General features: G+C 35.8%; 1 protein-coding gene, 2 long non-coding RNA genes and 1 pseudogene across 3 annotated transcripts; 2 read left to right on the top strand and 2 right to left on the bottom strand.

The window, feature by feature from the left end:
* Window positions 1-904: 904 nt before the first annotated feature.
* On the top strand, window positions 905-1,554 carry LOC125186859. Its single transcript, XR_007170518.1, has 3 exons — window positions 905-1,036; window positions 1,153-1,208; window positions 1,524-1,554. It is a non-coding gene; the product is annotated as an uncharacterized LOC125186859 (long non-coding RNA).
* Window positions 1,555-2,709: 1,155 nt separating this feature from the next.
* LOC125190472 (ribosome biogenesis protein NSA2 homolog) lies at window positions 2,710-5,923 on the bottom strand. Its single transcript, XM_048087791.1, has 8 exons — window positions 5,842-5,923; window positions 5,559-5,678; window positions 4,632-4,699; window positions 4,213-4,390; window positions 3,692-3,749; window positions 3,350-3,585; window positions 3,216-3,267; window positions 2,710-3,117 (listed from the first exon to the last, which is right to left on the bottom strand). Exons 1-8 carry the CDS (start codon window positions 5,842-5,844, stop codon window positions 3,050-3,052), a joined length of 783 nt encoding a protein of 260 aa, XP_047943748.1. The 5' UTR covers window positions 5,845-5,923; the 3' UTR covers window positions 2,710-3,049.
* Window positions 4,743-5,428, top strand: LOC125190473. The gene is made up of 3 exons (XR_007170919.1): window positions 4,743-4,787; window positions 5,059-5,167; window positions 5,386-5,428. It is a non-coding gene; the product is annotated as an uncharacterized LOC125190473 (long non-coding RNA).
* Window positions 5,924-6,821: 898 nt separating the features above from the next.
* On the bottom strand, window positions 6,822-11,001 carry LOC125190503 (annotated as a pseudogene).
* Between the last annotated feature and the right edge of the window lie 340 nt (window positions 11,002-11,341).

Below are 11,341 nucleotides of genomic sequence, written 5' to 3'. Positions count from 1 at the left end.
AAACACTTCGGCGCATTTCTTCAGCAGAAGCTCTTTTCAGATCAACGAGATTTGAGCATAATTGCCTAATTTCCTGCAAAATTGTTAAAACTGTTATATTCAGCACAAGCTCCCATTTTCTAATGAAGACTGAAATCAAATTCAAAACTTGGAGGAAACAAGACATTCCACAGTGGGATTTGCTACTTTAGGCCACTTCACATAAAATGGACTGAGGTAGTCAGTGAGGTAGGGAGGATGTTCACTTAATTCATATGGTATGCAAAGGAGATATAATTGATAAAATAAAACTGGTATGCGAAGCTTAGTGCAGTAACAATTCTCTGTCGAGAGCTGTTCCTCCGATTTTGCCCGGTTCTAATTGTCTCCGCACGGCTCCCTTCACAAGAAGTCAGTCATTTTTTTTTCTGGTTTCCGTTTTGGGAGTGTTTGCGGTTTTTGTAATTAATAATGGTTCTGTATTCAGGTTTTCTCACAAGAGCTAAGAAGATTGAAAAGATTGAGAAGATTGGAGCTATTGTTTCATAATTGAGTTTGTGGCATTAAAAGTTATAGTTTTAGAGATTGAGGATGAAAAGACTGCATGTGAAGTGGACTATGAAATATTCATATTTACATGTGTATAGCAATATAGCTAATTTATGTACTACTCCTATCTCTTTAAGCATTCTTGTTACTTTCCCCATACATTTGAATAAGCCATAAAAAAAAAGATTAGGATATCACTGATTCCTCAGCTATTAGGTGTTTTGCATAGTTTGAAGTTTGAACCTTTTTCAAATGCCAGTTGTCGAGGGCATGTGATGATTGTTAACCTATTTGAGTCTTTGGACTGAATGCATCCTCTCCTTTTTACCGGTTAATGTTATTGTTATTTTTTCTAATGTGACATTGTTCCTTTAGTCAGCGAGCTGTCACAACTGCACTCTGGTGCAACTTTCTTGTTTTCTCTCTCAAATTTGGGGTCTGGTTGTCCACCTCGAGCCATGTGATGTTGGCTGAAGTTATTCATTCAGTTGCAGATTTTGCAAACCAGGTACTTAACTTTGTTTCTTGGTGTTCTTTGTTCATTGGTAGTCATTTTTTGCCTATCTATTATTGAACCCTGTGGCTGTGAAATTAAGAAACAGTGTCCTTGTTCATGCTTCACAGGCTCTTCTTGCTTATGGTTTAAGTAGCTCACGCCGTGCACCAGATGCTCTCCATCCGTAAGGCTTCCTCTGATATGTCCATCTATATATTGTTGATAAGTTCTTAGCCTCGTGTAGAGAGTTTTATGTGAGTTTTGAGGTGTCTAAAACTTACAAGGACCTTTCCAATTGGTTCGCAAAAACTTCTCCATGTTTTGCTTTCTAGTACCTCCAAGCCTTGACAGGACTTGTCTAATTTAATTGTTTTTCTGATCCAAAGTAATGATTATGTAATGGTTCTGTGAAATGTTAACTCATTGTATCGTATAAGTAATTCTGGACTCTATACATGTCATGATGTGGGGCTGAATTTTGTCTATAATTATATCACAGATATGGTTATTCCAAGGAACGGTTTGTCTGGGCTGAATTAAATTACTGTAGAAAAGCAGTGTTTTCTTAGGAACAGGGATTCAAGACAGTGGCGGATCTAGAAACTAAAAATGGAGGAGGCGGAATTACCATTACGCCATTATCCTTCGGTTTCACAAAAACATACTCAAAATACACCAAAAATAATGTGTTATTATTTGATATACTACTATATTTTTTTATTTAAGCATGAGGCTTACATAATTATTATTGTTTTATTTTGAAAATTCTTTCAGTATGAGGCTATATAGAGTGATTGGCGGGTAAAACAAAATATGAGACTTTTTTTAGACGTAGAAATATTAAGTAAAAAATAATATGAATATCAAATTTGACATAAATAACATGATTAGTTATTAGAAAAAATATAAAAAAATTTCAATGTTCTTCTTTCAAAAAAAAAAAAAGAAACATAATAGAATAAATGGGAAGTATGGATTATCACATTAATTTCAAATACTATAAATATGACTTGCAAATAATTGAATAGATATTTATAATGACTTAAGTTCCAAGTTTAATTTTGGATTAATATTGTCTTACAAATTAAAAATATTGAGTTATCTACCGTGAATAAAAATAAATCATAAAACATTCTACTATTACTACTAAACTAATTAAGATGATTCATGGTTTAATTGTCTAATTTTAACCCATGTCTTGCCACGTATAAAAGAGAACAAAAATAAAGGATTGTAGGAGTACTATATTTTTACTCTATCAGTGTACTGTTAAGTTATTATTTTGACCAAGCCAAAAATGAAATGGGAAAGTCATCTCCTCCTTATTCCCTTTTTAAGTTTTTATCGTTCAAAACCAGAGAAAGAGAAGTAGAGAGAAAACTCCTCCCCGACATTCATACCACACAATTTTTCTTACAACCTCAAATAATCAAAAGAATTGGTCCGCACATCAATAATTAGTAGCGTAGAAAAAGAATTGGTCTTGGCCTTCTTCTTCGGGGCAGTGTCAGCAGCCAAGGGAGGGGGCGACCATGAAGGTTTTCCGGTGGGATAAGGGGAAGCGGCGGCGCGCGGAAGGGGCGACCGCCCCCTCCTGCCCCCTCCTGGATCCGCCACTGATTCAAGAACAATGAAGGTAAACAGGGGACAAGTCCTTCTTAACAATAGCTTAAAAGCCGCCAACAAAACCCAAAAACGAAACAACTGATCGAAAAGCATTTAGTTCAAAAAGTACATAACACAAACAATATCAATAGTGCAGTAACTGCCCAACTAAACCTTGGACACGCCATTTTGTGAGGCACCTATCAAGTAGTATTATCTAACTCTTCTCAACAACAGGGTATAACCATCGCCAACCATTTATCCTAAAATATTTGGGTAAATTACGCTTCAAACTCAGCTCCAGTAAAACACAAACCCCAAGCTTAATGTAGACATCCCAATTGAGACAGTTCAATCACAAATCAAAAACCAGTAGTAAGTAGTTAGCAAACAGGGAATGTAGATCGGTACACATGGCCATTATACTAGCAAAACGGCATTGATGCAACCATCATTTTCAGGATTATTGGTTACTTGGGCGTATTTTCCTGCATTCACCATACATCACAGAGTAAGAATCGTATACCAGCTTAGCTTTCAATAAACTAACGCAAAAAAAATAACATAGTGACTTGAGCATCCATACCCCACACAACTTTTCCAGCAGGCGTGACGAGTCCAAGTTCGCTACAATTGACCTAGATAATAAATGAAAAGCAATTTTAGATGATGAAGTTTGGCAGATGAGGAGTTATATGAGTTATTGAAAGGAAAGATTACCTCGATAATGGTTCCCCTAGTCATAACACCAAGAGAAGTATACATGGGGCCATTTGGATTCTTCTTTACGCCAATGATCTCCAAATTGAAAGTGCACTTAAGTTCAGGGTGTGTTACGTGTGCTTTAGTAAAACGTAGACCAGATGGGCGAATGAAACGCTCATACTTCGGAGGTTTCCTTGTGAAACTTGGTCCTACAAATGTGGCCTTTGTGATCATCCTCTTCCACTGCTTGGCTGCAAAATAAAAACCAAGTTGAAAATACCATGAGCATGATTCTCGTTAGGATATAAAAATCCAAACCACGTGACAAAAAAAGCACATCTCGAAAAGGATACTTACTTTTCCTTTTACCAGATCTGATTACCCTAAACATCTCATCTTCAGCAACAGGTCTAACCTATAAAGGCAGCAGATAAGGTTGATCATCAAATATAGATCAATTATAGTAGTATGAATGAAACATAAGATAGGAAGTATTGGAAAATGTATCCATTATATTATACATAACCAAGAAGTACCACATAAACATTTATTGAGAAAGTCGCCGTAGTTGGCTTCCTATGAGTTCTTATTCACAAAAAAAAAGGGTAATTACAGCTTTTCTGAGGTATGAAGGGTGGTCAAGAAGAAACCTCACATTTTACATTGCATCCTAGTGATCTTTCCTTAAGAAGAGCCAATTTCAAAATAAAATGATGAATCAAATTATGGAATAAATTCTACTAATACTCAGGTATGCAAAACAACAACAACATACATATATTTCTTTTAGTCATTATGTAATGAATAAGATTTACTGTCATATCAGATTATGTTGTAAGACTGGAAAGAAAAGAAAAGAAGCTAGTTGTGTGAAATACCTTTGGAAGAGGAACATCCCATTTTCCTGCCTTCTCTTTCTGCTTTTGCTTGACAGTATTGCTAAGAACCTTCGCTCTTGTGGTCTCATCACGATCAAGAAGGTATGCAGGGAGAGCTCCTTCTCGGACATTATCATCAACCTTGCGCCTAGTTGATGACTCTTCGTGCATAGCCAACCTGTAATATACGAAAAAAGTGAGTGCATATAACCACAACACAAAATGCTGAATTCATATTTAGCATACATAAATGTAAATTTAAAGGTATCAAAGTTAGGTTTTATTTAAACACAAAAAACCAGTAACACAATGGAAACCTATTGATTTCACTATATCATCAATTCAGTATACCAAATTGAGAAAAGCAACGACATGAGGAGATAAAAACATTAACTAATTAAAACAACCAAAAAGCTTACGTTTTCTTCAATAGCGCTTTCTCAGCATACCGCTTCTTTGCAAACATCTTACCCTTAATACCCAATGCCTGTTCATTCACCAAAAAAAAGCAAACGAAATTAATTTCAAATTTCTCGTCTTCATGCCGTTAAAGCTGAAGTACTTGTTCTTGCTAGGTTTCTTCTCAATCTTTCTCTACTGTTCAATATTATAATTTGTACAGCAAAAGGATAAAACCAATCTTCTTCTTCTTTGGGAGGCAAGAAACAATAATCATCTAGGAAATTATCTCAATAATTTACCATACGCATCTGTTCTAGACTTTTACGTCCTAAAGTTTAACTAATTGTTCAATTGTGTTCTTTATATTGTTAAGATTTGTCCAAATTACATTTGATGTGACTTGTTCTTGGCACACACTCATTACTGATGGATCATGCATCTCAGTGGCAAGGATGGCATGCTTCCCAGTAGAGATGAAGCTTGGAGGCTCTTAAAATCACTGAAAAATTGCAATATAAGATACTTCAAAGACAATGGGCATACCATATTATTGGTAGGTGGGGACATTATTATGGTTTCTCCAGAGATGTATAAGAACGTTTCCTTGCATTAAAGGACTTTTCCTTGTTGGTTTTTGTTTCTGAAATGCCTCTTGCGAAGATTGAAGTATGCAAATATATATTCATAAGATTAATGTTTGAGTGTTTACACTTTGTTTTTTGCCACTGTCTTCTTCTCACGTATTGAACATATCAAGTTTTATTTTTACAGGAGGATGGTATTAATCTATTGACCATTATCAAAGCTACCCAATGCAGCAAACATCTTACCCTTAATACCCAATGCCCGTTCATTCACCAAAAAAAAGCAAACGAAATTAATTTCAAATTTCTCCAAAACTAAATTAAATCAACACAAAGATGGAGCAGAAAAGAGATGCTAACGTTTTGCGCGATTTTAGAGCGCTTGTGAACTTCACGAGCCTCCTTCTTGCGCTTGCGCTCGAAGTGGTCATGGCGGTAGCCATTCCTCTTCCTGTGCAGCTCGATGTAATCTCCTTGCGGCTGTCAAAATCAACCAATTTCAGCTCAAAATTAAATCAATTTCAACTAAAAATTGAAAACTTTGCAGAGAAATCAGCAGAAAGAATAATCGAAAACTTTGCAGAGAAATTAGCAGAAAGAAAAATCGAAAACTTTGCAGAGAAATTAGCAGAAAGATGTTCACCATCGTATATGAGAAGTTGGGTTTTGGATGTTTTGGTAGAAGAGAAATTAAAGAAAAACAAATCGCATATTTTGTAGGGTTGTTGTAAATGGGCCTTTTTTGGTTAACTGGGCCTATGTTGATATAGCCATTTTTTGTTAAATGAACAAGAAATGCTGTAAATATAAATGGATTTTATTGGAGTGTTTACTTTGAATTTTCCTTTATCGAAATCTAACAAAATTGCAGCATCAAACAACTCAAAAGTTACACATAATCCGGGTAGGAAAGTAGGTGAGGCGAGTTTAGCCAATGCTTAAATGATAGTACTATTAACAAAATTTTGGTGGCAATTGAAGTATTAATTACACAATCAATGTCACTTGTTAAGCAAATTCTCGTTCCTTATCCCAATTGAAGTATTATGACACAATCTATCTACATTTGTTGAACAAATTCTAATTCCATATTTCATTAGAACCGGAACAAAAAAATAATACTACTAGTAATTTGGAAGAGCTAAAATATAGAATACTACTTAAGTGAACAATCAACGAAATGAGAAGTTTTTTACTTAAATAAGAGGTAAATTGTAGTAGTAATTTCATAAGTTTAAGAAAATCATAAAAAGATGGAGTAGAAATTGACGCCTTCTTAAAAAATACCAGGGCATGAAATCGTACACTCATTAATTCGGAGGAACATTCCTTTTACTATAAAAAAGTATCATGATCTCCTTTTGTGATGCAATGTACCTTAATCTTGAGAGATGAGTAGTTTGTGTTGGCACAAAGCAACCACCTTAATCTTTTCAATAAAATAAATATTTAGGGTACATTTTCTTTTCCCCATCATTTGACTTTATAAACTTTTAATTTTCATTTGAAAATTTTTCATATTGTTAAAAGTATCCAAATGTAAAATGAATGAAACCGGTCAGAGTCACAAATCATTTAAATGGAAGTTTACAATTTATCTAGATTTATGCTTAAATAAAGAGATACTACTATAAGTTGCTGATTTTCTACTCAATCAATCATCAAAAACCAGTTAAAGAAGCTGGAACAATGTATTATCCTCTATTTCTACACTTTTTAAAAATGTTTCTTACAACATTTAATTTCTTCTTTTTCTTTTTTTTTCAAGAATCTAGCTTAGACTAAGCTTGCCTCTGCCACCATTTTCTGCGCTCTCTCAGACAGCAATTCACAATCCTGTCAAAATAGCCAAAAAAGAAAAATTGATGCAAGAAATAAAAAATCTTGAAATTATTAGCTCAAATGTGTAAGAACTGTTCAATCAAAAGCATGAACTGCAGTTGAAGAAATCACCTTTACAATTGACTCAGCACAAAGCTTTCCTGGTAGGACAGCACCTTCCATCGAAGCCAAGTATTTTGCTTCGTATAGTCACCGGCTAGATAGAACCCTTCAATCGGAGATTTTTGCAGGGGACGACAAGGCTCCGTGCCAGGTACAGTTTTATACACAGACCTAAGAAAGAGTCGGTTGGAATTTTTATGTACGGGATCATACAACTTACTGCTATAAGTTGAGATTCATTTTTCTTACCGTGGAGTTTTGACAACGTGGTACTTCAAGATTTTCGCTTTGCTCTGATCAGCAGAGATCTCGTCGGGGAACAGCTTCGCGAGTTCCTTCATTGTGGCCTCGATGATTTCCTCATCGCTGCGGGAGATCCATTCTTCTGCGGGGGCGAAAACCAGCTCCAACATGGATTTATTTGGGTCGTAATATTCCTGAAGATTTTTTTTTTGTTAAACAATTCAGAAAATATTAGTGGTAATTTTTTACAGCATCAAGAACAATGGAGCTGCCTTAGTTTGACAAGAAATTCGAAGTGGGGCGTGATTATGGTATGATTTACCTTACAAGCTACGGACATGTCAGCATAGACACTGAGGAGCGGACTCCTGCAGGGGGAAATGCAAACGAAGAAGCTCAACAGAGGTTTCGTGAGGAAATACAAAGATAGTTTTACTATGGCACATGGAATCATAAAATACAACGATGAAACAGAATAATGCTGAAGAGTAGATGATCATATGTGTTCTTCAGTTTCCGGTCGAACCTGAATGAAATCAATTTGTGTCAATTTTTCATAATCAGTCACATTTAAAGAAAGTAATAGCCAAATAATGTGGAAGAAGATATAAAAAACTCACCATATGTGAACATTTATAACTGGAACTCCGACTAATTTATCCAACTTATTGAAGTATGGGATATCTCTCCACTCATCGGGCAGAAGAAGCTTCAGGATATCAACTGAGAAAACAATGATGAATCAAAAGATATTCAAAAGAGATCCGACTTAAGCTACAAGAGAATAGTGAAGGATCTACCTGGTGTTGCAAAGACATATGCATCTCCTTTAATCACATCTCCATTAGTCAGTATGAAGCTTTTGACACTCCCGTCTTCATTTAAATCGATCTTTTGGATTCTTGAGTTCAGACGGACTTCGCCTCACAGCGATTGAATATGTTCGGCAATAGGCATGCAAAAGTCTTTCTGGCGGATTACCATCCAGAAAAGCCACCTTTGAGCCGTTCTTCTCCTGTTGTTTTCACAAAAGTGAATAAATCCGAATTCCTAAGTAGTTAATTATTGTGAACATAAATACAGAATCATCAAAGCATTCGAGTTCATCCCACTTCAAGTTAAATCCAAATCTACCTGTAGAAATTTGTTCAATGCAATCAAAATACACTGCATCGAAAACTCATCGGGGTTAATGAAGTTCAGTGCCTTCGACATGGCAATGAACACTTCGTCGGTTATCCTCTCCGGTACGCCCTGAGACAGATTAGGATAATGAGTAGCTAAGAGTAAAAACTGATTATGTTCAACTAATCACTCTAATAATGGAAAACTTGCGTTCCTTGACGACGAAAAGAAGCATGTACTTGCTTTTTAATCCAGTCTGTAACGGTTATTCCATCTTGCGCTTCTACATAAGATTGTCCCCCGGCTATAGCTGGTAAATGCCCAATGGCAAACTTGATTTTCTCCTCCCATGTAAGCATTTCATTGTTCTTCAAGATTGCCAAAATACCTAAAGATGATGCAAGGTAACGACTTTCAATGGAGAACTATATAAGCCTTGTTCTCTAAAAAAGCAATTTTCTAGCTCACCATTGAATGGTGCAGGTAAGATTTCGGGAAAATCAAATCTGCTAAACTCTCCTGGCTTATTTGGCATCGCGAATATCATAGAGTGCTCTTTCCATTGCAACCGATCAGACCGAGCTCACCAAACAAGTTCTGTATATTTGGGTACTCACCAACTAATACAAAATTGAACATCAATAGATGAGTCATATAGTGCATATGATTTCGAAAAATGATTTTAGGCAGTTTAAATAGAAAGAACTAAAATACAATTACAGTTGCCATCACTGAATTTCAGAATTTGAGAAGAAATACTGAACTTACAGAATATGTGAAGACCAGTCTCGTACCAATCTCCGTCCTCATCTTTCCAGGCAGCCACCTGGGTTAAAAGAAGAACGATAAATCACTAGGCAAAATTCAAAAAAGAAGAAACAATGAGCAAGAACTGAATGCCAACCTTTCCACCAAGAACATCCCTCGCTTCCAACAATATTGGTTTATGGCCGGCATCTGCCAAATACTTTGCAGTTGACAAACCAGCCAGACCTATACAAATCCAACAGTACACATTTAAGCCAACAACAATAGCTTTGCAAGATAATATCAAGCAACAAATGACACTCTAAAAACGAGAACTAGTTATGCTATCCGGTAGAGAATCAAGATTCAAGCTAAAATATGAACAGTCGATATTCTTACCTGAACCGGCAATCACAATTTCCAACGGCTTGCTTGGACGAGGAGATGTGCGAAATGTTGAGGATAAACGGGCAGCATCTAAAAAGTTAACTGTATTTTCGAGCTCAGGTCTCGGATAATCAATGCAAACAACCTATTTAACAAATATAAGCATCAGATCAAACACTCATCTACTCAAAACTAATTGAAGATTTAAACATTTAAGCCATTCAATCAGCATACTTTCAAAGGATGCACGTTCCTGTTAGATCTCTTTAAAAAACCATGTGTAGTTGGCATCCTCAGCTTCTGGCCCATGGCATCACTAACTGCAAAGGATATGCCGTTCCCAATGGAGCTGCCGTGCTGCGGGCTCAAGACAGTGCACATGTTACACTGCCTGCTCAAGTTGACCGCAGAAACATGTCCGAATTGAGACATCTTTCAAATCAAAGATTCTTGGATTCCCTTCTGACTAATTTCAATCACAACTCAACAGCAACTGCAATTTGTCAAAATATTTAGGGAATTTCTCATGTTGAGTAAGCATACATAATCCATATCAAGAAAGACAGACTTTTTATACATATGAAATCATAAGAAATACAAAGACACTTTCCTATACTAGAATGGAATCGAATATTCCCTTCCGACTAATTTCAAATGCAACTTTTCACAAAAAATATGGCATTTCTCATGTTGAATAAGCATCCATTATCCATATCCAAGAAATCCATATTTCAAGCATATGTAAACATAAATAAATAAATAAAATCTTTGCTAAACTAGAATGGTTACCTTAAAAATCTCAAACATCGTTCTTAAGCAGCAAAGAAATCCAAACAAATTCTAACAATTGAAAAGATGTAACAAAAACACATTTTTCCTAAAATAATTTGCCCACAACACAGAATTGTAGGTAGATGAATCACAAACAGCACCAGGCTAAAACGAACTCAACAAAAAAAGGCATCAGTTTAGCAAATAAAGGGCAACCTCAATAATTGCTAATTTCACCTCTAATTTGAATGAAATTGAGAAGGGGCAGTTTGGAAAAACCAAACTCAAGCAAAAAGATGGAGTTTTCAATTACAATAAAACCCAATTCTTCAACAAAACTACCTTCAATCGAAAGAGAGAAAGGGAAAAAGAAAGATGCTACCTTTGGGCAAGTAAGAATTGGGAGGTGGAGAATCTTGGTGAATTGAGTTGTGATGGTTTATTTGAAGAAACAGAGGTAAGTAGAAATTGCAGAAGGTTTGATAGTGCTGAGTTGTGGCATCTTTGGAGCCAAGATGAGTAGGATTATATGCAGAAATGAATATAAAGAATTTAATAAAATTAATGGTGATGACTACTGAGTAGTGTAGGTTTGGCTGTTATATGAGAATTGGTTAGTTTTTTTGGATTCTTTTGCGTATAGTAAATTGTTTCAATGACCTCGAATATACCATCATTCAATTCCCTCTCCCTGTTTGCTCCTCGCATTGATTTGGCACGGATTCATGCATATTCAACTAAGTCATCATCCATTCCTCGGTATCTCACTCGATATATGTCCCACTACTATCGACAACCCTCTTCGATCGCATGTAGTGCGATTCGTCCCGGCGCAAGCGCCGACGAATCGCACGTCTCGTACGATCAAAAATTCAAGTTCTTTTGATTAAATTGTTCTTGAGTTCATCATGCATAAAATATAACAA

The sequence above is a fragment of the Salvia hispanica genome, chromosome 5, assembly GCF_023119035.1.
Source record: "Salvia hispanica cultivar TCC Black 2014 chromosome 5, UniMelb_Shisp_WGS_1.0, whole genome shotgun sequence".
Classification (NCBI taxonomy): Eukaryota; Viridiplantae; Streptophyta; class Magnoliopsida; order Lamiales; family Lamiaceae; genus Salvia; species Salvia hispanica.
Note: the sequence above shows the minus strand (reverse complement) of the source record. Positions and strands in the feature narration are given on the sequence as shown.